Genomic DNA, 25,113 nt, shown 5'->3' on the forward strand with positions numbered 1-25,113 from the left:
TGGCCAAATAACATATTTTGTTGACATTTTAAATAAAATATAGTAAGTACAACTATGGAATTTTAATGAAAATGTTGATTTATTTGATGAACTCGAATATGAAAACTGAACTAAAGTTTTTAACCTCCTTTAGTTATTTTTTACGGTGCTTAAGAGGGACTGTGATTTTGTTCTAGTCCAAAGTCATAGGGGCTATACCAAAAGACAACTCAATAAATTGATAATTTTTGCTTAAACTTGATCACCAATAAAAAAAAATGTTTTCAGGATACTTTCAGAACATAGATCATGTTCTTCCAGCCTTTTATATTAGCCTGAGGTGCTAATAATTTAAAAATAAAGTAATAATAATTTATATATCTGCTTTGAAACTCTGCTACTGAACATACACAGACATTCTCAATATACATTGTGTCCTCATTGATAGAAATGGGATTAGAGATACCTGAAAGAAATATACGGAGAAAATGTAGAATGAGAAGAATGAATGGGATTATGATATTCATTGTAAGGATATAGAAAGACCTAGCTGTAAGTTGTTGAAAGAAGAGGTTGCAAAAATTTTGGAAAATATAAAGAAAGGTAAAGCAGGAACCTCAACTTGAGTGATGCTGGAAATGCTGAAAGTGACAAAGGTTCAGTAGATGAGTAGTTAATTGATATATGAAGGAATCATTTCTGAAGATTGTTAAATATGTTTTGATCATTTCATTGTACAAAGGAAAGTGTAATCTATTGGAATGGAGAATGTGATTCAAACTGAGCAACTAAGCTTTTGGAGCATGTAATGAGGATGATTAAGAAACTGCTACAGAAAAGGAGCTGGGATCAAGAGAAAGTTAACAAAATGCAGTGTGGTTTCTTGCTTCAGAAGTGAACAAAAGATGTTGGTGTTTGTTGTCAGGAAAGTCCTGAAAAAGCTTCAGATCAAGTGAAAAAAGTTGCATTATGCATTTGTAGATATGGAGAAGACATTTGGCATGGTTGAAAGGTTGACACCGAAAAGTTACTTCTGGAGATATAGTTAGTGTCTGCGATATCAATGTATAAGGTGTAAACAGTGGTCAGGATAGTAGATATGAATATTGAACATTTTAAGGCAAAGATGGGACTGTATCAGTGATCCATTCTGAATTCATTGCTTTTCATTTTAGTGATGGAGGTGGTGACCATTGAAGTGCATAAAAAATTGCCATGGGAGATATTTTGTGCCATGATCTCGTACCATGCCATGCCAAACGTCTTCTCCATATCTACAAATGCATAATGCAACTTTTTTCACTTGATCTTGCGCCATGATCTAGTATCGCCTTTCCCATGGGCTCACCACCTATGGGAGGGGCCAAGGAGGTCGGGTGCAGTGTGAGTTGGGTGGTGGCCAAAGGCGGGAACCTTGTTGAGCTAAAAGCTTATTAGCTTTTTCTCCGTGTTCATAGTAATGATGTCTAGACTTATAAATAAGTTGTTCAGTTTCTTTAGTTGTTAAGATGTTAAGTTCTGTATGCAGGGCCTGCCTTTTCCTGTGGAGAGCTTCGCTTGGACGCCTGGCTTGTTCTTCATCTATTCTAGTAATTTTGCTTCTTAGCTCTGATATTTTCTTGGTTTCTAATTTATTTTTGTGGGAAACAAATGAAATAATCTGTGCTCTTAAGAAGGCCTTTAGAGTTTCCCAGAGTGTTCCTGCGGAAACCTCTGTGGGCGTGTTTGTCTCTAGGAAGAAGCTGATTTGTTTGGATATAAATTCTGTGCAGTTCTCGTCTGCCAGTAGAAGAGGGTTAAGGCGCCATCTGCGAGGTGAGTGTGAGGGGCTTATCGATTTTATCTCCAAGACTAGAGTGCATGGTCGGAGATAACAATTGTGTCGTATTTGCATGATTTAATTGTAGACAAGAAATTATTATCTATAAATAATAATCAATTCTTCAGTAGCTATAATGCACTGGTGAGTAGAACGAAGATGTTCTTGAGTTTGGGTTAAGAAACCTCCAAGGGTCTGATAAGTTGTGATGATTTAAAAACTGTGTAATTGTCTTTACAGTATTAGATATCGTCTCCCTCTGACACAGGAGACCTATCTAAGAGTGGATTTAAAACACAATTAAAGTCCCCAGCCATTATAATTTTATGAGCGTTCACATTGGGAATGGATGCAAATAGATTTTGCATGAATTCCTTATCATCAGCATTGGGTGCATAAACATTTATCAGAATCATTTTACTGTTATATAAGTTGCCCGTGACCATCACATATCTCCCTTCAGGGTCCGATACTACATCTGATGCTACAAATGGAACTGTTCTGTGTATGAGAATTCCCACCCCTCTAGTTTTCTTTATAAAGCTAGAATGGAACATTTGGCCAGTCCAGTCTTTTTGTAGTCTGAACTGATCTTTGTTAGTAAGTGGGTCTCCTATAAAAATACTATTTTAGCGTTTAAGTCTGTTAGGTGAGAGCATACTTTCTTTCTGTTTAATTCGTGATTCAGGCCTTTAACATTCCAGCTCACAAAGTTAACTGTCCCATCATGGAGACATTGATTCTGAGTTTTTAATATCATTTTATAGTCTTAGCTGGTAATGAGGCAGTTTCAATCTTAGTTTAAAATTTCCCCATGAGTTATTGCATTTTAGCCTATTGTTGCATTGATATTTATAGTTATAGGGATTAGAAGAATAGATTAGATATAGCCTGCTCTCCTTCTCTCCCCCCTTTATCCCCCCACCCCCATTTTGCCTCCCCACATGAGGCTTGATCCCACTTCACGATGTCCCGGTCCTCTGACATACGAAGAGACAGAGCACGTCCAAAACAAAACAAACCCCACCCCGCAGCGGCCCTAGAGAATTAAAACAAAAGAGATATCTATTGCAGCTGAATTCTTAATACTATCTGCCGAAAATATAATCATTAACAATCTAAGCTTAAAATAATCTTCAGCAATTTTAAAAATTAAAATAATAAGATCAAAAAAATAATGAACCCTGGGAATGATTTTAAAAAGTAGTCTGGGATAAACATGGTAATTCCTACTATAATAGTATAATGTAATAGTATAAATAGTATAAACAGCAATAAACCAAATGTATGATGTTAAACAGTCTACTTTAAGGTAATAAAAAAAACAAATCCTACTTTAATTACTTCCACACTTCCACACTCACGTCTATAACTCTGATTAAGACATAAACATATAATGACCAGATAAAGAAAAGGATGTATAATTATAATACCAGTCTCTTTAAATATGGATCCAGAGAGCAGATGACAGGTCCTTCCCATGCCTTGATAGAATACGGCTCCTTATTAACTTTCAATAGAGTGTCGGAAACAGCTTCTTTAATTCCTTTTTGGCTTCTTCTTTGCTTGAAAAAATATAATATTGATCTTGAACTTCCACTTTCAGTTTGGCGGGATACAAGAGGCTGTATTTGATATCGGCTTCCCGTAGCAACTTTTTAATGTCAGAGTAGGCTGCACGTTTTGCAGCTGTTGATAGTGAGAAGTCGGGGGGAAAATACGAATAAGATTATTTTCAAATATAATTTCTTGCTTGTGTCTGAGAAGTGCCATCACATCGAGCTTACATCGTAGTCGCTCGAAGCGGACAATAAAAGACCTGGGTTTAAAGGTACTAGAACTGTATGTGCGATAAGCAGCTGCTATTTCAATGTCGAGTTTAAAATCATCTCCAATTATTTTAGACAGTAATTCTACGGCAAATTTTATTGGGCTTGAGCTTTCTCGTTTCTCAGGTATACCCTCAATTGTTATATTATTTCTTCTGTGCCCATCTTCCAGGGCCGCAAGTCTGTCTCCGAGTTTTTTGCATTCGGAATTCACAGCTGTAGCTTTTTCATCGGCGTTAGACGCCAATTGTTCCGCTGTTTCAACTCGAGCCGTGAATGCCTGCTTAACGTCATCCAGCTCATCTGTAACGTCTTTAATCTGGTCGGTAAGCATTTTCAGTTTGAATCTATTTTCTTCGATGTGTTCTTCAAATTTCTCTAATTTCTCAAACATGCCTTTAAAGTTCACGTCAAAACGTTTAAATAGACGCGTTTCCCGGTCTTTGTTATCCTTCTTAAGCTCAATGTTAGACTTCATAAGATCATTCTTGTTTTCCATTTTAAGCTCATTTATGGCCATAGCCAGTGTAGCAATCATCTCTTTCAGTTCGGACATTTCACTTCGGATTTCATGCTCTGCGAGTGGAAGTGCAGCTCCTGTTACGGCAGGTGCTGCAGGCTCGCGACGAGTAGATGAAGCACATCCCGCAGGGCATTTTCTAGTCTCGAATGATCCTCAGAAATCGGCGATCCAGTGCGACATGTGTCACCTGTATCACTTGCACCTTCGCTCCCGTTTTCACTCTCGACTGGAGACGAAACAATGGAGCGGGGTCCCAGGAGACTTGGCGGTCCGATCCTCGGCTATAGAAGCTGGATCTTGGGACATGGAATGTCACCTCTCTGAAGGGGAAGGAGCCTGAGCTAGTGCGCGAGGTCGAGAGGTTCCGGCTAGATATAGTCAGGCTCACCTCGACGTACAGTTTGGACTCTGGAACCAATCTCCTTGAAAGGGGCTGGACTCTCTACCATTCTGGAGTTGCCCCCGGTGAGAGGCGCCGAGCAGGTGTGGGCATACTTATTGCCCCCCGACTTGGAGCCTGTTCATTGGGGTTTACCCCAGTGGACAAGAGGGTAGCCTTCCTCCGCCTTCGGGTGGGGGGACGGGTACTAACTGTTGTTTGTGCGTATGCGCTGAACAGCAGTTTGGAGTACCCACCCTTTTTGGAGTCCCTGGAGGAAGTACTAGAGGGCATACCTTCTGGGGACTCCCTCATACTGCTGGGGGACTTCAATGCTCACGTGGGCAATGACAGTGAGACCTGGAAGGGTGTGATTGGGAGGAATGGCCCCCCCGATCTGAACCCGAGCGGTGTTTTGTTATTGGACTTCTGTGCTCATCACGGATTGTCCATAACGAACACCATGTTCAAGCATAGGGATGTTCATATGTGCATTAGGCACCAGGACCCCCTAGGCCTCAGTTCGATGATCGACTTTGTGGTCGTGTCATCGGACTTGCGGCCACATGTCTTGGACACTCGGGAGAAGAGAGGGGTGGAGCTGTCAACTACTCATCACCTGGTGAGTTGGCTTTGATGGTGAGGGAGGATGCCGGTCAGGCCTGCTAGGCCCAAACGTGTTGTGAGGGTCTACTGGGAACGTCTGGCAGAATCCCCTGTCAGAAGTAGCTTCAACTCCCACCTCCAGCAGAACTTCGACCACATCCCGAGGGAGATGGCGGACATTGAGTCCGAATGGGCCATGTTCCGTGCCTCTATTGTTGAGGCGGCTGACCGGAGCTGTGGCCGTAAGGTGGTCAGTGCCTATCGTGGCAGCAATCCCCGAACCTGTTGGTGGACATCGGCAGTGAGGGATGCCGTCAAGCTGAAGAAGGAATCCTACAGGACCCTTTTGTCCTGTGGGACTCTGGAGGCAGCTAATAGGTACCGGCAGGCCAAGCGGAATGCGGCTTCGGTGGTTGCTGAGGCAAAAACTCGGGTGTGGGAGGAGTTTGGGGAGACCATGGAGAACGACTTTCAGACGACTTCGAGGAGATTCTGGTCCACCATCCGGCGTCTCAGGAGGGGGAAGCAGTGCAGTGTCAACACTGTATATGGTGGGGATGGTGCGCTGCTGACCTCGACTCAGGACGTTGTGGGTTGGTGGGGGGAGTACTTCGAAGACCTCCTCAATCCCACTAACATGTCTTCCAATGAGGAAGCAGAGCCTGGGGACTCGGAGGTGGGCTCCCCCATCTCTGGGACTGATGTCACCGAGGTGGTCAAAAAACTCCTTGGTGGCAGGGCCCCAGGGGTGGATGAGATATGCCTGGAGTTCCTCAAGGCTCTGGATTTTGTAGGACTGTCTTGGTTGACACGCCTCTGCAACATCGCATGGACATCGGGGACCGTGCCTCTGGATTGGCAGACCGGGGTGGTGGTCCCCCTCTTTAAGAAGGGGGACCGGAGGGTGTGTTCCAACTACAGAAAAGTCTGTTCGAGGGTCCTGGAGAGGAGGGTCCGTCGGATAGTCGAACCTCGGATTCAGGAGGAACAGTGTGGTTTTCGTCCTGGTCGCGGAACAGTGGACCAGCTCTACACCCTTAGTAGGGTCCTGGAGGGTGCATGGGAGTTTGCCCAACCAGTCTACATGTGTTTTGTGGACTTGGAAAAGGCGTTCGACCGTGTCCCTCGGGGAATCCTGTGTGGGGTGCTCCGGGAGTATGGGGTACCGGACCCCCTGATAAGGGCTGTTCGGTCCCTGTACAACCGATGTTAGAGCTTGGTCTGCATTGCCGGCAGTAAGTCGAACTCGTTTCCAGTGAGAGTTGGACTCCGCCAGGGCTGCCTTTGTCACCGATTCTGTTCATAACGTTTATTGACAGAATTTCTAGGCGCAGCCAGGGTGTTGAGGGGGTCCGGTTTGGTGGACTCAGATTTGGGTCACTGCTTTTTGCAGATGATGTTGTCCTGTTTGCTTCATCAGGCCGTGATCTTCAGCTCTCTCTGGATCGGTTCGCAGCTGAGTGTGAAGCGGCTGGGATGGGAATCAGCACCTCCAAATCCGAGACCATGGTCCTCAGCCGGAAAAGGGTGGAGTGCCCTCTCAGGGTTGGGGGCGAGATCCTGCCCAAAGCAGAGGAGTTCAAGTATCTTGGGGTCTTGTTCACGAGAGAGGGAAGAATGGAGCGTGAGATCGACAGGCAGATCGGTGAGGCGTCTGCAGTGATGCGGGCTCTGCATCGTCTGTCGTGGTGAAAAAGGAGCTGAGCCGTAAGGCAAAGATCTCAATTTACCAGTCGATCTATGTTCCTACCCTCACCAATGGTCGTGAGCTATGGGTAGTGACCGTAAGAACGAGATCGCGAATACAAGCGGCTGAAATGAGTTTCCTCCACAGGGTGTCAGGGCTTTCCCTTAAAGATAGGGTGAGAAGATCAGTCATCCGGGAGGGGCTCAGAGTAGAGCCACTGCTCCTACGCATCGAGAGAAGTCAGATGAGGTGGCTCGGGCATCTGATCAGGATGCCTCCCTGGTGAGGTGTTCTGGGCACGTCTAACCGGGAGGAGGCCCCGGGGAAAACCCAGGACACGCTGGAGGGACTATGTCTCCCGGCTGGCCTGGGAACGCCTCGGGATTCCCCCGGAAGAGCTAGAAGAAGTGGCCGGGGAGAGGGAAGTCTGGGCATCTCTGCTCAAGCTGCTGCCCCGGCGACCCGATCTCAGATAAGCAGAAGAGGCTGGATGGATGGATGGATGGATGGATCTAGTATCGATGGCAGAAAGTAAAGTAGAGTTGAAACAAAACATGCTAATTTGGAAATCTAGTTTAGAAGAAAGAGTACTCAAGGTAAATGCAGGGCATACTACTGCAAATAGTCAGGAGGCACTGAAGAATTAGGTGTAGTGTTGTGCAGCATATGTGGTAGAGGTTTGGGGAGAAACTCAATCCAGTTGTTACAGGATACATATCAAACCTTAATCATTTTCTCCGATATTCCTTATTAACAAGTCGTATGGCACTAGGAAGAAAGGAATTTCTAGAGCAATTTGTGTGGGTTTTGAAAGGGACTATCCTTCCTGATTTGCTGAAGTTAAGAGCTGCCAGGCAAGAGAAAAGAGGAAGGCCTAAGAGAAGGTTTATTGATGTTGTGTGAGAGGACATGCAGGTGATGGGTGTAACAGAGAAAAATGCGGAGGATAGGAAGATTTAGAAAAAGATGATTTGCTATGGCAACCCTTAATGGGAGCAGCCGGAAGTAGAAGAAGTAATGGATGTCTGTCGTCGGTTGAGATTATTTCTAGTTTCTTTGGCATTGTCCTCTGACACACACTTGCCAGATCATTTACATCAGTCCCAATAACCTTAGCTGCATGCTTAGTAATCTGCTGGAGCTTTTTTAAATTTTGGTTTGTTAGACACTAAACCAGGCAATGAAACTGAAAGTGATAACAGACCGAATCATACTGCGATTAAAGGACAACATTTTTCTTTTTTTTCTTTTTTCTTTTGTTCTTTATTTCGTCTTATACGATTTCTCGTATTAGAAATTTGTTAGTTTTTGCATACCCCTTGGGGTCAGAGCGCAGGGTCAGCCATTGTACAGCGCCCCTGGAGCAATTACAGGTTAAGGGTCTTGCTCAAGGGCCCAGCAGAGTAGGATCCCTTTTGGCAGTGACGGGGATTCGAACCGGCAACCTTCAGGATACCAGCGCAGATCCTTAGCCTCAGAGCCACCACTCCACCCATGAGGTCCTTGTCTACTTTAAATAGTTTGAGTTTACAGAGGAGAAATTAATGATTGTATTTAGAGAATATTTTTTTTGTATTTGCATTCCAGTTAAGATTTTTATCTAAGTTAGTTCCTAAGTGTTTATATTCATTCACTGTTTCTATCTCCTTCCCCAAAGCAACAATAGGTGAGCATACAGATTTCTGTCTGTTAAAATCAAATTTAATTTCTTTGGTCTTTTTTACATTCAGAGTGAGAAAGTTTTTATTATACCAGTTTACCATACAGTCCACTTGATTTAGATAGTGGCTTTCATCCTCCCCAGATATGAATCCTAAGAGCATGGTGTCATTCGAATATTTGATAATGGAGCAGTGGTCATTGTTCTGTCTCGGGTCACTTGTGTACAGAGTAAATAGTAATGGTGATAAGGCACACCCCTATGGACTTCCTGTGTTTGAATGAATGACTTTTGAAAAAGCGTCCTGTACCTTGACTGTCTGTGAACGATTTAAAAGAAAGTCCTGAATCCATAATGTGATAAATGGGATTACATTCATATTATTCAGTTTTCCAGTCAGTATGTGAGGGTTTTTGGTATTGAATGCTGAATCAGTTTATTTATATAGCACATTTAAAACAACATAGGAATGCTGTGGCCAAAGTGCTTTACAATTAAAGAAGAAAAAACATACAATTAACATAAAGAACATAAAACAGAAATTAAATAAATGAACATAAAAAAAATAATAATGAATAGAAGTAAGATTACATAATCACAATAAGGAAACCATCAGTATTACTGAAGGTCATGGAAAGCAAGTGAATAGAAATGAGTCTTTTATCTTCTTTTGAACAGTTCAATTGTAGACGACTCCTTTATGTAATGAGGTAAAGAGTTCCACAGGTGAGGAGCAGCAGCTGCAAAAGCCCTGTCCCCCTTAGTTTTACACTTGGTACGAGGGACAACAAGAGACAACTGACCAGAAGATCTAAGCAGTCTAAATGGCTGGTGTAAAGCACACAATTCAGATAAATAGGCAGGAGCAAGACCATGTAAAGATTTAAAAACTAGCAACAAGATTTTAAAATCAATTCGAAAACTGACAGGCAGCCAGTGTAAAGAAGCTAATATTGGAGTAACAGAATCAGACTTTCTTGCCCCAACCAGAAAGCAAGCAGCAGCATTCTGGATCAGCTGTAACCTGCGTATCAGGGATTTGCTAATCCCAGAATACAGTGAGTTGCAGTAATCAAGGTGAGAAAAGATAAAAGCATGAGTAGCTTTCTCAAGATCCCTAGAAGATAAAAAAAAGGCTTGATCTTACCTAAAAGACGAAGCTGGGAAAAGCAACTCTTCACTACAGAATTAATCTGTTTCTCAAAAGAGAGGTTATTGTCAAAGATAACACCAAGATTGCGGAATTGAAGTTTGCAAAAGACAGCGAAAGAGCCGAGAAGTTCAAGACCAATTTGGGCTTTAGCTGATGGACACACTATAAGCACCTCTGTTTTATTTTGATTCAGATAAAGAAAATTATTAGCCATCCAGGATCTTAGTTCAAAAAGACAGTTGTGCGGTTGATTCGTTGCAGAAGGGAATATAAACCTGTGTATCATCAGCATAGCAGTGAAAAGAAATGTTAAATTTCCTAAAAATAGCTCCAATAGGGTGAAGGTATATAAAGAATGAAATAGGACCCAAAATGGATCCCTGAGGAACACCACATTTAAGAGTAGTAGACGAAAAACAGGAATTTAAAGTCACTGAAAAGTGTCTGCCAATTAGATTTGACCTGAACCAGTTAAGAGCAGCCCCTTTAAGACCAACAAGATGTTCAAGCCGCAACAGCAATATCTCATGGTCAATAGTGTCAAAGGCTGCGGACAGATCAAAGAAGATAAGGACTGCAGCACCACCTGAGTCAGTAATAATAGAGATGTCATTGAATTCTTTCAGGAGGGCCGTCTCAATACCATGATAACGTCTAAAGCCTGATTGGTAGATCTAAAATTAACTATTGGAGTTAAGGTGATCAACCAATTGATTATAAATAATTCTTTCTAATATTTTAGCCAGAAATGGCAATTGGGAAATTGGGCGAAAATTGACTAAAACTCCAGGATCTAATTCTGCCTTTTTTAGACAGGGATGCACCGCAGCATGTTTAAAACATGAGGGCACAACCCCTGACATATGTACCAAGCTGATCATGAAAAGTATAGATTTGATGTAAGATAACAAGCAGAACATCTTCAATACTCTGGTTGCACAGTAAGCAAATTGGTGTTTTTCTTGAAAAGACTTTGTCTCTGCGATTAAAATGTTTTTCATCAAATGTTCGAAGCATTGGAATAGAGGTGAATGCCACTGGTCTGTAGTCATTCAGACAGCTTGAACTGGAAACCTTAGAAATTGGGGTAATGACTGATTATTTCCACAGCTTCAGTACAATGCCACAGGTCAGAGACCAGTTAAAAAGTGAAAAATGAAAAAAACAGAGAGCTGCTTCAAGCAGGACTTTAAGAGGTGACCTGATATGCCATCTGGCCCCACTGCACTATTTGTTTTAACCTGCCACAAGCCTTTCTTCACTTCAGATAAACTGAACCCTTATTACAGCAGAATTCCTGATGTTTTTATAAAGCATCTCCTTTACTTCTGCATTTTGAGTACTGAAATCGCTTGTTTCAAATCTAGTAAAATAGTTATTAAGTTAATCTGCTAAAAGTTTCTGGTCTTTGTCAACTGGAAAGTTCACACTCCTTTTAGAACCCAGTCTTGTTATTGTTTGTAGGCCTTTCCAAACCTACTTTGGATTCTTATCATTAAACCACCTCTTGATTTTTTTCCCCATACATCTTTTTATTTTGTTTGATTAACCTGTTAATCCTCTGCTGTAAAACTTTTTCTTCTGTCTTATTTTCTTGATGAGCATGTTGTTTTTCCAATAGTAGTGCTTTAATCTCTTTAGTGTTCCATGGTTTACTGTTGGGGTAGACCTTGACAGCTTTTTCCTTAATGATCATAGATTCACAAAATTTCATATATTCACTTACAGTGAAAGTGGCCCCATTAAGAGCTTGTGAAGATGTCAGCATATCCCACTTAGTACAGTAGAAGCATTCCTGCAGTTCTGCTTTACTGTCCTTGCACCAATTTTGTGTTTTTCATATGGCTGTTTTTTCTTGTTTCAGTTTCTGTTTGTACTTTGGTAGTAGGTGAACAACAACGTGGTCAGACACACCCAGGGCTGCTCTATGATGCAATATATAGGTGCTTGGGACGTTTCCATAACACTTGTCTTGTGTTTTGTCCCCTCAAGTTTTAGTATTCACGTACTGATGGTAATGTGGTAATAATGATTCCAGATTGCATAAGTTAAAGTCACCCATCACAAGTTTGAAACAGCCAGGTGAGTTGATTTCTAGTTTCTGAACAGCTTCAAGAATCATTTCAGCTGCAGCTCCCACATCAGCATGCGGTGGTATGTACACTACAGTCACAAATAATTGATTAAACTCTCATGGTAAATAGTCCAACTGTGAGTAGTTCAGTATTCAGCGTGCAGATGCGGTCTTTTGCATTGATATTCTTGCACCACCCTTTAATGTAAAGGCAGACCCCATTGCCCATCTGCTTACCAGAACCTGGGTTTCTGTCGTGCCATTCACAATCAAATCCATCCACTTCAACAGCTGTATCTGAGTTGGTATTCTTAAACCAGGTCTCAGTAAATCACATCAGACAGCTTTCTCGGTACTCGTGGAGGTATCGCGCAGAAGCTTTCAGCTCGTCCAGTTTATTCCACAAGGACTGTGTGTTGCTCATGACGACAGTTGGCAAAAGTGTTGTGACAGGCGGCCGGGTCCCATGACCGGCCGGGACAGCCCTTCTGTATATGTTCCGGGGGAGCAGCTATGGATATCTCACTATCTCCCCCAGGACGCTTGGTGGCAGCCTCCCTGGCTGACGATGGTGCCTCAGTTTCCCGCAGGGTTTCCTGGGAGATGGAGTTCTCCACAACCCTGTGGGGAGCTGGGGTGGCCGCCAGGGGGTGCTGCATGAAGCCAGGAACCCACCTGTATATCTCTGCAGCCCCACTCAGAAGTGCAATTAGCCACAGGTGATCAAGCACCTGGAGCACTTCCGGGTGGGCTATAAAAAGTCCAGCATCCACCACTCATGAGCCAGAATCGGGAGGAAGAGGACGAGGTTGCCTGGGAGGAGTGGTGGTGCCAAGGTGGGAGAAGAGAAAGGATTGTTGTTGTGTGGAAAGAGTGCTTTTGGGACTGTGTATTGCCTGTGGGTCACTGGGAAGACATGTGCCCACAGGTGAAGAAGAAAATAAAAAGTCCTTGTTTTATACGTGCCTCTGTGTCCTTCTGTGCCGGGTCGGGCGCCTGTATAGCGCCCCTTCTACAGTGTCTTAAAACTTCTCTGTCTCAGCCATATTCAAAGTCCACCTCTCTTTCCTCACCTTCTGAGTTTCAAAGATTTTAATTTGTCCGGTATATTAGTAGTACACGGAAAGTTACTGGTAGCTGGTCTTGTTGATAGTGCGTTATGGCTGCAAATGAACAGCACCGGCCACACACTTCGAGTTTCTTGCACAGGTAGAGTGTAAGTGTCCCATTGGATCACAAACGTGATAATGATCAAAGGTAAAAAAAAAAAAAAAAAACAACTTTTACATCTGTAAGCATCTTATAGAAATAAATACAAACTATTAAAAAAAAACTATTTTACATGATTTAAGAACAAGAGGTGCACTGAGTAGTATGGATTTAAAAAAAAAAAATACTGGTATGCCAAAGATTATAGGAAATCTAGTGAACCCATTTAAATGTAAAACATATTCTTTCACACAACGTGCAAATCTGTGTATGCAAAAGAAAATTGGAAATGTGATTTTATGTTGATGTGTTTATATTTTAAAAGTTTGTGAAAAGTGTGTATTAAGTGACCATACCACTTTAAGAATATTACTCTGACTGGTCTGTAGTTCAGCCTTGTTGGTGTGTTGATACTGCCTTCTGTCCACACAAGTCCACATTGGATTAGGAGGGATTGATGGAGGACAGGAAGTGCTTTATCTTGTACGTTGTTTACTCCATGGTAACTTGACCTGAGTAACTGAGGAAGAAGCAGAGCATTAACAAGGGTTATGAGACCTGCCTGTGCAAATTAGAGCATGATGAGAACAAGTAATTTAGCCATATCTTTCCACTTAAAATCTTCAAAACAATGTCTAGCACAACATATACCAACACAAGTGTGTTTTCTAGGCATACAGAGTAATTATTATTAAATCTGTTATTTGTTACAAAATATTTCAGTCTTAAAAATATTGACAATTGAATTATACCAGTATCTGCCAAACTATTAGAATATTTTATTTTATTTTATTTTTGACCATACTGTCCATTCCTAACCAATCCCCATTCTTAACAAATGACTTGTTATAGAAGTGGTAGGTGTTGTGCTCAAGAAAAATAGACTAAGGTGGTTTGGGCATGTATGATGAAAGTCAGAGGATGATTGGGTGAAAAGGTACACTTGGCTGGGTATGAAGGGGGTTGAGACCCAGAGAAGAGGCCAAAGAAAATGTTGTTTTAGGTGGCGTTGAATGATATGGAAAAAAAATGGGTCTCTTCCCCAAGAATGCCTAGGGTGATGGAGAGTGGAAGAAAAAGATTTCAAGAACAATATGCTAATCTGGCTAAACTTGGAAAATGGCCATTAGACTGATGACATTGATAATGTTTTGTTTGAATGTGGGTAATAGGTTCTGTTGGGTACATATTGAGCATGTACAGTATCTCACAAAAGTGAGTACACCCCTCACATTTTTGTAAATATTTTATTATATCATTTCACAGGACAACACTGAAGATATGACACTTTGATACAATGTAAAGTAGTCAGTGTACAGCTTGTATAACAGTGTAAATTTGCTGTCCCCTCAAAATAACTCAACACACAGCCATTAATGTCTAAACTGCTGGCAACAAAAGTGAGTACACCCCTAAGTGAATAATGTCCAAATTGTGCCCAAAGTGTCAATATTTTGTGTGGCCACCATTATTTTCCAGCACTGCCTTAACTCGTTTGGGCATGGAGTTCACTAGAGCTTCACAGGTTGCCACTGGAATCTGACAATGGGTCCAAGGATTTCATCCAGATACCTAATGGTAGTCAAGGTGCCATTGTCTAGCCTGTAGAGGTCTGTGCATACCTCCATGGATATGCCTTCCCAGACCATCACTGACCCACCACCAAACCAGTCATGCTGAACAATGTTACAGGCAGCATAACATTCTCCACAGCTTCTCCGGACCCTTTCACGTCTGTCACATGTGGTCAGGGTGAACCTGCTCTCATCTGTAAAAAGCACAGGGCGCCAGTGGTGGACCTGCCAATTCTGGTATCTATGGCAAAAGCCAAATGAGCTCCATGGTGCCGGGCAGTGAGCACAGGGCCCACTAGAGGACATTGGACCCTCAGGCCACCCTCATCAAGTCTGTTTCTGATAGTGTGGTCTAAGACATTCACACCAGTGGCCTGCTGGAGGTCATATTGTAGGGCTCTGGCAGTGCTCATCCTGTTCCTCTTTGCCCAAAGGAGCAGATACCGGTCCTGCTGATTAAGGACTTTCTACGGACCTGTCCTGCTCTCCTAGAGGAACTGCCTGCCTCCTGGAAATTCCTCCATGCCCTTGAGACTGTGCTGGGAGACACAGCAAACCTTCTGACAATGGCACATATTGATGTGCCATCCTGGAGAAGTTGGACTACCTGTGCAACCTTTGTAGTGTCCAGGTATCACCTCATGCTACCAGTAGCAGCACTGACCGTAGCCAAATTCTAAACTAGTGAAAAACAGTCAGAAAAGATGAGGAGGGAAAAATGTCAGTGGACTCCACCTGTTAAACCATTCATGTTTTGGGGGTCGTCTCATTGTTGCCCCTCTAGTGCACCTGTTGTTAATCAGTTTCAGCTGCTTTGGTGTTAATGAAATTAACAACGCCCTCTGCTACTTAACTGACCAGATCAATAGCCCAGATGTTTCATTGACTTGATGCTTTACTCTGATTGTAAAAGTGTTCCTTTAATTTTTTGAGTAGTATATAATTTCAACAAATTACTGTTTTAACTAATATTAATGGCTTAATGGGGAACTTATTTAATTTGCTTTTCTCCTTTCATACAGTAATATTGATATTGATTTTATGCAAGTATTGGTCATTTTGTATTAATAGTTATTTTTCTTTGGTAATTGTTGGGAACTACTGTATTGGGTATAGTTTTCAAAAATGCAATGTTTAAGAAAATCGAACAAGTTAGTCACAGACTCTGCATCACTCACACACATCAAATGATGACATTTTTGCATCACTTTAATTGGTACCTGCTGTATGTAAAAGCTATTGAGCCTTTACAGGCCTATTTGTACTCCATTTTTAAAACCAGTAAAGTACTGTTAATAAGAGTAATACAGCACTTGTAGTGTTTTCTGTTTATTGTAAAATAAACTCAAGATAACAAAAATCATTAAATTGGTAAGGTGATTGTTTTAAATGTAGATAAGTATAGATTTAAGTACATTTTATTTTTTGATTGCCTTGAACTTAATTATTCTGCATGCATTTCTTTTTGTCCCATATAAGATGAGATAAGTTAAACTGTTTTCTCTGTGTGTTGAGTGTGTGTGTGTGTGTTTTTATAGTTTAATGGCTGAACTTGAGACTTTTAAAGTAATGTGTTGTTTGTCTTGTTTATCTCCTCCGTTTTACTGCTTTTAATTTTTTATGTGTATTTGCATACTGTATAATGCAAAAATGACCTCCTGTCTGTCTGTATGCATGAAACAACTTGGCTCAGTAGACTTATTTTGTATTTAATTTTGTCCTGCTTATTCTTCAAGGAAATTTACCAGGAAAGTTCCATTTTAATTGTGACATATTTTAAAATTTCAAAAGCTCTTTTCAAACTCTTAAAATATTAAAAATGACACTTCAACTATATATTTTTTAGATTTTCATATTTTAATTCCCCTACAAAATGATGGCAAAACAGGGAGACACTGGCAGAGTTGTGGAGATTGTAACTGCTTGGGCTTGTAATAAACCCCTGTCTCTGTAACTTACTTCTCCTGCTCTTTTAAATTTTGGCAGCTAAGTTTTATATAATGACTGTGACTGTCAAAGTGAAAGCACAATCAACATTATCTTATGCAGAAATAAATGAAAGTGGGGATGAAGTCTCTAGCCATGGCCATTGACATTGTTATGTGTTCAGTGAATAACCTTGTACTCAGGATTAAAACACTTAAAAAAAACCTCATGGCTGCATTATCTGCAAGTCATAATGATTCAGTCTTTCTTTGACTCTATAATGTATGGGCAATGTGCCACAATAACTTTCTGTTCATCAATGGGCCTTTGTAGCCAACAGTATATCTTTCAAGAAATGTTGTGTTTGAGAATTTTTAACTTCAGTTAGCCATAGACCTTTCCCATCCAACAACTAACATTAGCACATTAATTACACCTTTTTTCTTTTTACCCTGCTAGCACATGTAATTACTTTCTGTTATCACATTAGTTTTGAATACGACTCACTGTTGCAAGTATCTACATATATAAAAGTCAATGTATGTGTTTGTGTGTGTTTATATGTTTCAGCATCACTTCCGAATGGCTGGAGCAATTTTCATGAAACTTGGTACACATGTTTCTCATTGGTCAACTAAAAATACTGTAGGGTAAAATCAACCCTAACTCACCCCCTTCTGGGTAGGGTGGGGGAATGATCTTGCGGTCTTGTATGCATGTTATCATCCAGTTGACACTCGGAACGACCACCATAAGGCAAACTGGAGGAGACTCCCAGCATTCTTTATGCTTGAGCACCACCGCACACCTGTTGCTTTTGAAATTAAATAGAGTTAGCCGGGTTGGCATCCCAAATATTTTTGGGACTCATTCTGTCTTTGTGACTTGAGCTGCCATATATACCAGTAACAGCGCACTGCACGATAGCATGCAGTGAATACACTTGACTTGAGCATTCATAGTTTTCATCCTCTTTCTCTGTACATTTAGCATTTGTTTGCTTAGAGGTTGATGCACTCACTACTTCCTGAGCTGCTCTTCTTTTCTCCACCCTAGCATCTCGCTTCTTCTCTTCTTTCGTCTGCATCTTTTAGGGTTAAAACTGATTAACTCAGTGTTTCTTTTGCAATTACTTAGTACATTTTCTTTAATTTTTCACTTAAGCTGGCACTTACCGATAAGTCTTCAATCTGCCTCAAGAGTGATTTAAGATACGAAGAGGTAGGGGAAGTGACAGCGAAGGTCGGTAGGGATGAGAACAGCGCCCGTATGCATGTGCCGCACGGCTGCCCTGCTGGCCTCTGCAGAAAGTTGATTCTACAATAAAATAAAATAAAAATAAAAGAGGAATAACCTTGGAGGTCAATCATCACCCCGAAAGCAGATAGTAGATGTCACGTAATATATGTGTATCAAATTCCAGGTCAGTAGTGCAAACAGGTGATTTAAAATCGTGGACAGCCAAACGAACAGCCACGGCACCGTATTATATATAAAGATACTAGCAAAATACCCGCGCTTCGCAGCGGAGAAGTAGTGTGTTAAAGAGGTTATGTAAATATACATATCAACATATATATACACATATATATATACACATATCAACATATATATATATATATATATATATATATATATATATATATATATATATATACACATACATATACATCCATCCATCCATCCATCCTCTTCATATATACATATATACATACATACATACATAGTGCGTTGTAACACGGGCTGTGATTGTTACATGGGAGGGAGACGACAAATCACAGCTTCCCGCTTTCTAATCGGGCCTGTGATTGGTGCTTTGACTGATGCCTAGATCCCACAGTATGTCCCCTTAGGAGAGGCGTTAGGCAAGTGTAATTGAATAGTGGTGCTGCAAGTTTAGCTTTACACCTGTTTTTAAGGATTATTGACTGAAAGGGGCTTTCATGAAAAAACTTAGGTCTTTGCTACAGGATACACCCTCCACAAGTTAAGGAAGTAAAAATAAAGGTATATATTTCTGTTTTATTTAAACCTTTTAAGTTTGTATGCGGGCGGCATTGTGGCACAGTGAAAGGTGCCAGGTAGGAGACCCGGGTTCACTTCCCTGCGTGGAGTTTGAATGTTCTCCCCGTAAACTTTAGGTTTACACGGTGCTTTCTTTCCGAAGTACCTGCACTCATGAATATGTCTGTATGCGTCAGTCGCTCAAATCCCAGCGGTTCGCACCGGCGAAGTACTGCTTTTAAAGTTTTATTAAGAAGAAAAGAAAACCTTTTAAAGATGAGGGAAAATATACCAATAACACTTTGTTAAGGATCTGTTTTTTTGTGAAGCTGCCTTCACTCGAGTGATCACTTCGAGCTTTAAGCCTGAGAAATCACCCCGTAAATGCACACGTTTAATTGCACATCTGTTAATATGTATGCTTACACAGTATTAAAAGACACTCAACAATTACACAGTATTAAAAGACACTCAACAATTAACGTCATTTACCTTCGTTCCCGCGTTTGACTCGTGCTGTAAATCTCTTCCTTGTTTTCAGTTCACGTGATTACGTAGGATGCGTAATACGTGATGACGCGATACGTGACTCCGCCTCCTCCATTAGAATATATGGACAAAAAACAGGTTCCAGTTATGACCATTACGCGTAGAATTTCGAAATGAAACCTGCCTAACATTTGTAAGTAAGCTGTAAGGAATGAGCCTGCCAAATTTCAGCCTTCTACCTACACGGGAAGTTGGAGAATTAGTGATGAGTGAGTCAGTCAGTCAGTGAGTCAGTCAGTGAGGGCTTTGCCTTTTATTAGTATAGATAAATATATATATGTATATATTTTATATATAAAGCAGACTGTAACAATCTTGCGGTCTTGTATGTATGAATTCATCCAGTTGACCCTCGGAACATTTCTGGTGTGCTCCATAAAAGCAACAGACAGTTTTATCATGAAAAATCCGTAGTACAGTAATCCCTCGCTACTTCATGGTTCACTTTTCGTGGATTCACGACTTCGCGGTTTTTTAAACATAGTACATGTAGTAGTATTTCCTAGTCTAAGAACAACAAAACAAGTTCGGTGACTAAGTGCGTTGTAACACGGGCTGTGATTGTTACATGGGAGGGAGACGACAAATCACAGCTTCCCGCTTTCTAATCGGGCCTGTGATTGGTGCTTTGACTGATGCCTAGATCCCACAGTATCTCTGTGGTGTTATGGGTCCACAGCTCTTCCAGCAAAGGCCGTTTTGTTTGAAATAAATAATCGCCGCGCTCGCAGCTTAGCGAGGGGGCGTGGTAGCTGTAGCGAGCCGCAGGGCGATCTGCAGTGTGGGCGTTTCTCACCTAAGTGCACAGGTGGGACACTGCCCACATCCATGATTGTTCCTGTGGCTAATGGGCTGCAGCTGCCATGTCCTCCCCGCATATATAGAGAAGCGCGAGCCGGTTAAGGGGAGAGGAGAAGTAAAAGAGGAAAAGGAAAGATTAAACGGAGGTTGCAGGAGGAGGCAGGAAGCAGTGGAGAGAGAGAAAGTCGGTGCGAGCGAGCGTGTGCAGCTATACAGGTAGCTTGGGTGTATGGCCAACACCCGAGGAGTAGCAGCAGTGGTCGCTCTCGCAGAATATTCTGAAGGGCAAGAGTGACCGGAAGGTGGATGACCGGTGAGGCGAGCCAAACAGCTGTAGCAGGACAGTGTAGAGAAGGTCAGCTGCATTAAGAGCGTCTCGCCTGTTGCAGAGCCCGCATGGGAGAAGCAGGTCAGACGCTGACGCTGTTTTTAAAGACTGCTTTCTGTTGACGTTTTAACCTCGTGTTAAAGGATTGTTATTCTTGTGTATTTTAAACCTCCACTTCACAACTGTTTTAAGGATTATTTATTTAAAGATTTATTGAATGCTCTACTGCACTTTGGACAACTGTTTTGATTCTTTTAATAAAAAGCGGTTTACTTTACACTGTGCTGTGTGTGAAAAAGAAGCAGCGGCAGCAACTGCCGATCACAATGTTTTTACTGCGCAGCATATTCATCACCATTATCACATCATATATAGCTACGTGTACTTCGCTATACAGTAAGTGTAAACTTATCTACCAATTTCATATTGCTTAGCAGTTGTCTCCTGTTATTAATAGAGTAAAGGGTGGGTTGTAAATAATACAGGGAGGGTTTAAAAACGTCCAAATACACGTTCAATAATTAAATAAATATGGTGTCCCTACTTCGCGGAAATTCAGTTATCGCGGTCGGCCTTGGCCTTATCTCCCGCGATAAGTGAGGGATTACTGTATTATTTGTTTGTCATTTAATCTTTGTTTTTGTTAACTATATTTTCATCTTGCATTATTCGTATTGTAACAATAGTGTAGTGGTAAAATAATTAAATCAACCTAATAATAATATTAATTTAATTTTTTTATGTCGTCAAAAATTCTACATGTAAAAACTTATTACTGCACCACAAAACAAAAATTAATCTGTCAAAAAACCTTAAAAAGGCATCTCTTTTCCTATTGTTTTTGTACTACTTTGAACGTATTTCACAATTATGTTTTGATTAAAATAGGTTATCTATTATATTTAAGTAAGCAATTTTATTTTTATCTACCATAAACATCGTATATTTATTTTGAGGCTTCAACAGCTGTCTCTGCGATTTTTGATTATTCATTAATGAACTAAATGTCATTTGTTTCGCAACATTGTAGCTAACGTGTTGCTGTTACAATTTTTTCATAAAAAAGAAAAAGGATTTTTTTTAATACGTTCATAATCAAAAAAAATAATTTAAGTGATCAAAATCAAAGGTAACGTATTGAACAAATATAGCTATGATATTTTACTTATTTATTTATATAGGTAAAATATTTAACCTTTAATTGATTGTAAACGAATTTCAATTGGAACAGACTAATTGGAGATTCGGTCTTGTATGTCTGTTATCATCCACTTGATGCTCAGAACATTTGGACAATCATTGAAAATTACTGGAATCAATTTGGACACAGCCGGTTTCTCACATGGACAACTTTATGTGGCATGTTCAAGGGTAGGAAGTCCTAAGAACCTTTATATATTGGCTAAAGATGGAAAAACTAAAAACATTGTATATAACAAAGCACTTCGGTAAACAATACAAGCACGTTAGTGAGTCTTCATTGTTTGTTAATTTATTTTTATTTTTAAAGTTGTGGTTTTTTTTTAATTATGTTTTTCTCAAACAATTAAAAAAAAAACAAAAAAAAACCTTTATTTTCCTTCTGGGCAATGCTGGGTATTTCAGCTAGTATTTAATAAACAAAATGTGACAAAAACATTTATTTTTATAGCACATTTTCATTCAAAGAATTCAGCTCCAACTGCTTTACAAGATGTCAAAAAGATAGTTACAAGAAAAGAAAAACAAATTTACTTATTTAAGATTAATAAGAAATAAGTAACAAAATAAATACATAAATACAAGCTTACATAACATATATAGTTAGAAGATAAGTAGTATCCTTATATACTATCATATTTTAAGTCTTTACAGATGTTTACAACGATAAGGACAGAATAAGGGAAAAAAAACACAGTTAAACTGAAGAAAAACAATCTTCAGGGGTTTCAAGGCCAAAAGACTGCCCAGCCCCACTGGGCATTCTACCTAAGATAAGTGTGCTTAAATTATTTGTCATTGTTTCCAGGCTTCGTCCCTGAGGATTCGGTGCAGAGGATCTTGTGGACAGCTCAGGCACTCGCCTTCATTTGTGCATTGCAGGTGGCTGCACAGTGCCTCATTCAAGCAAAACACCACCACAGAAGTACTGGAAAAGAAAGCGGAGAAACTAGAGATTAATAAAATTTGCAAATCCCTGAAGAATATGCTACATTCTGTGCCTATATAGTCCATTAAGAGTTCAACTAAAATGTAGCAAAGAAAATGCCAAATTAGAAAAGTGGGTTTTTAGCAGCCTTCTAAAATGTTCCACAGTATTAGCCTGGCGTGTCTCTATTGGTGAAGTACTTTAGATTTTTGGTGCATACCAGCAAAAGGCTGCCTCACGACTTTTAATGCTTAGCTTTTGACATAATAAGCAGACAAATGTTAGAAGAGCTAAAGTTATGGCTTGGAATGTAGGTGGGCAGGCATTCCAAGATATAGAAAGTTGGAAGATTATTTAATGCTTTAAAATACTGCAGATAGGTAAAGTCCATTCTAAAGGAAAACAGCAACCAGTGTAACAGTGTTTAAATTGGAGAGATGAGCTTGGAGTTTCTTTTTTTTAAAGATTTTTGTTAAGATTCTTGTTGCTGCATTCTGAACTAATTGCTTCTGATTAATCTCTTTCTTAGATAATAATAATAATAATATTTCTTTACATTTATATAGCACTTTTCTCACTACTCAAAGAGCTCTCCACGCGGGGAGGACCCGGTACATGAACCCCCCATGATCTCCTTAAAGCAAGGCAGCAGCTCTACCACTGCACCAGCCCAATTAGGAGTGCATTACACTAATATAGATGACTAAAAACAAAAGCATCAATTAATTTCTTTCATTTCTCTGCTATAAGTTTTCTAACCTTTGTATTGTGAAAAAATGCAGTCTAGTGTTATTATTAAAATTTGATTTAAATGTTAGGTTAGAGTCCAAGATTATTCCTAACTTTTAAAGCTAAAGGATCAGGTTTATTTCTAATATCCTCATTATTTCCATTTTTGCTAACAAGTAAGACTTTTGTTTTTTCCTTTTTCCTTCCTTCTCATCAATTAACAAATAGAAGCAAGACTAGTAAGCTGAGAGTGTCAGGGTCATCAGGCGCTATAGATAAATAAAGCTACATATCATTTGCATTTCTGTGGTAATTCACTTTGCACCTATACATGTTATAGAGTACCTGTCAAATAATACAGAGTGTAGATCAGAGTATTACATCCATAGGTCTGAATTGCAATATGATTATTTGGGTGGTTATCACTCATTTGCAAGAAGCAGATCATAGGCACATTATAGACTAACTGTCAAATAATACAAAGAGTATACAACATGTGTTTCGCCCTAATTGGGGCTCATCAGCAGTCAAGTAAGTGAACCAGCTGCTGTGGCGCAACGCCTCAGGTGCTGACGTCTGAGGTTCGATCCCCACAAGGAGAAGCAAGGGTGCGTACACCTGAAGAGCCCCAATTAGGGCAAAATGCATATTGTGTACTCTTTGTATTATTTAACAGGTACTCTAAAATTCCTATGATCTGCTTCTTGCAACTGAAAGGACGTGGGAGGTGTTTGCCGACTGACCAACCGACCACAAGCATTACCTGGTAGGTGATCACCCAAATAATCAAATTGCGATTCAGACCTATATATGTGTATATGTGAATGTACGCGTGTGTGTATATACACATATACACAAACACTCAATGATTGCCTGAAGACATTGTTGAATTTGAAACCTTTGAAAGGGTCATTGTAAATACATAGAGCTGTATAACAGAACGTTTTACATCTTTTATTACCGTCTTCATTCATTTTATCTTTCCTTTACTTTTGCTATTAATTACATAAAAAGGTGCCAAGTCCAGTAACTGCTGTTTTTTCATTACAGTATTTTAACCATTACATTTTTTCCACATTATAGACCTTTTTTTCATTATTTCACTTTTAGATGAGCTTTGTCTGCCATTTTTAATTGAATTATTTTTCTTTTATAGGTAAGAAGTCATGAGATGTCAACATGGCAAGACATACCTGCATACATGTTATTTTACCGGGAAACTGAAAAGTTAAGGAAGATGATGGGGCACTTTGGGGAAAGAATACAGGAAATTACTGACTTTGAAATACTTTAATAACATGGAGGTCATAAAAGCACATTCGTTGGGCTGCTACATTGAAGTTGGAGTACATTAATTCTCCCCAAAAGAACAGCCTTAAGTATTTTTTTCTGCATCTGACTCAAAAGACATCTAAATCTGAGTCATGTTTATTTTGAATGGCAGAGAGCTAATTTAATAAATGTAGCATGGAGCCTTGTTTTTACTGAATCTGCTGAGGCATTTGGGTTTATTTTTTCAAGACTATGGTGTGGAATAATCTTCGTGATTAGAGGGACACGAGAATGGAGGATAGCAAAGACTTGATTCCAAACTGACCATCCTTGATGTACAATTTTGTACAGTTTTTTTCAGTAAACTGTACCGTATGGTCCTCTTTTGGAAGACCAAGATGTCATGTAGTCCCAGGACACTGATGGATGTTTGATATATTTTGAAGCATCATTTGCAGAAATAAAACAATGAATGGTGGAAAGGAGTATGAGGGAGGGGACAAAGAAGGAAGCACACCTGCAGCACAAGTTCCAATTGGTTGGCAACGCAAACTAGATCCCAGTGGAGTTGTTTATATAAGGTATGAGATTTTTAATCTATTCCTGTAGTTATAGAACAGAATGCATTATGAAAGATGTTTCATTTACGGTGATATTTTGCAAAACACAGTTTATAAAGTTTATTTAATAGGGCTGTTGTTTGATTAAAAAATTTAAACACAATTAATTACACTATTAACATTTTTAATCGAAGTTAGATAGATAGATTGAACTTTGCTTGTCCCCATGGGGAAGTTTTGCTTTTTACAGGTTGGGAGCAAGCGCTGGGAGCTAGCGTTGTCGCACCCACCACAACACACCGAACCACCCGGATTGAGATCTGA

At 40.2% G+C, this 25,113-nt stretch overlaps 1 protein-coding gene across 5 annotated transcripts in view; it reads left to right on the plus strand.

The window, feature by feature from the left end:
- Positions 1-25,113, plus strand: part of LOC114655491 (methyl-CpG-binding domain protein 5-like) — a 239,318-nt gene that overhangs the window by 112,686 nt on the left and 101,519 nt on the right. For all 5 annotated transcript variants that reach the window (XM_051930543.1, XM_028806527.2, XM_051930544.1 and 2 more), the window contains one exon: positions 24,114-24,810. In XM_051930543.1, the coding sequence (XP_051786503.1) occupies positions 24,698-24,810 (113 nt within the window). In that variant the 5' untranslated portion in view covers positions 24,114-24,697. The remainder of the gene's footprint in view (positions 1-24,113; positions 24,811-25,113) is intronic.

The sequence above is a fragment of the Erpetoichthys calabaricus genome, chromosome 8, assembly GCF_900747795.2.
Source record: "Erpetoichthys calabaricus chromosome 8, fErpCal1.3, whole genome shotgun sequence".
Lineage (NCBI taxonomy): Eukaryota > Metazoa > Chordata > Cladistia > Polypteriformes > Polypteridae > Erpetoichthys > Erpetoichthys calabaricus.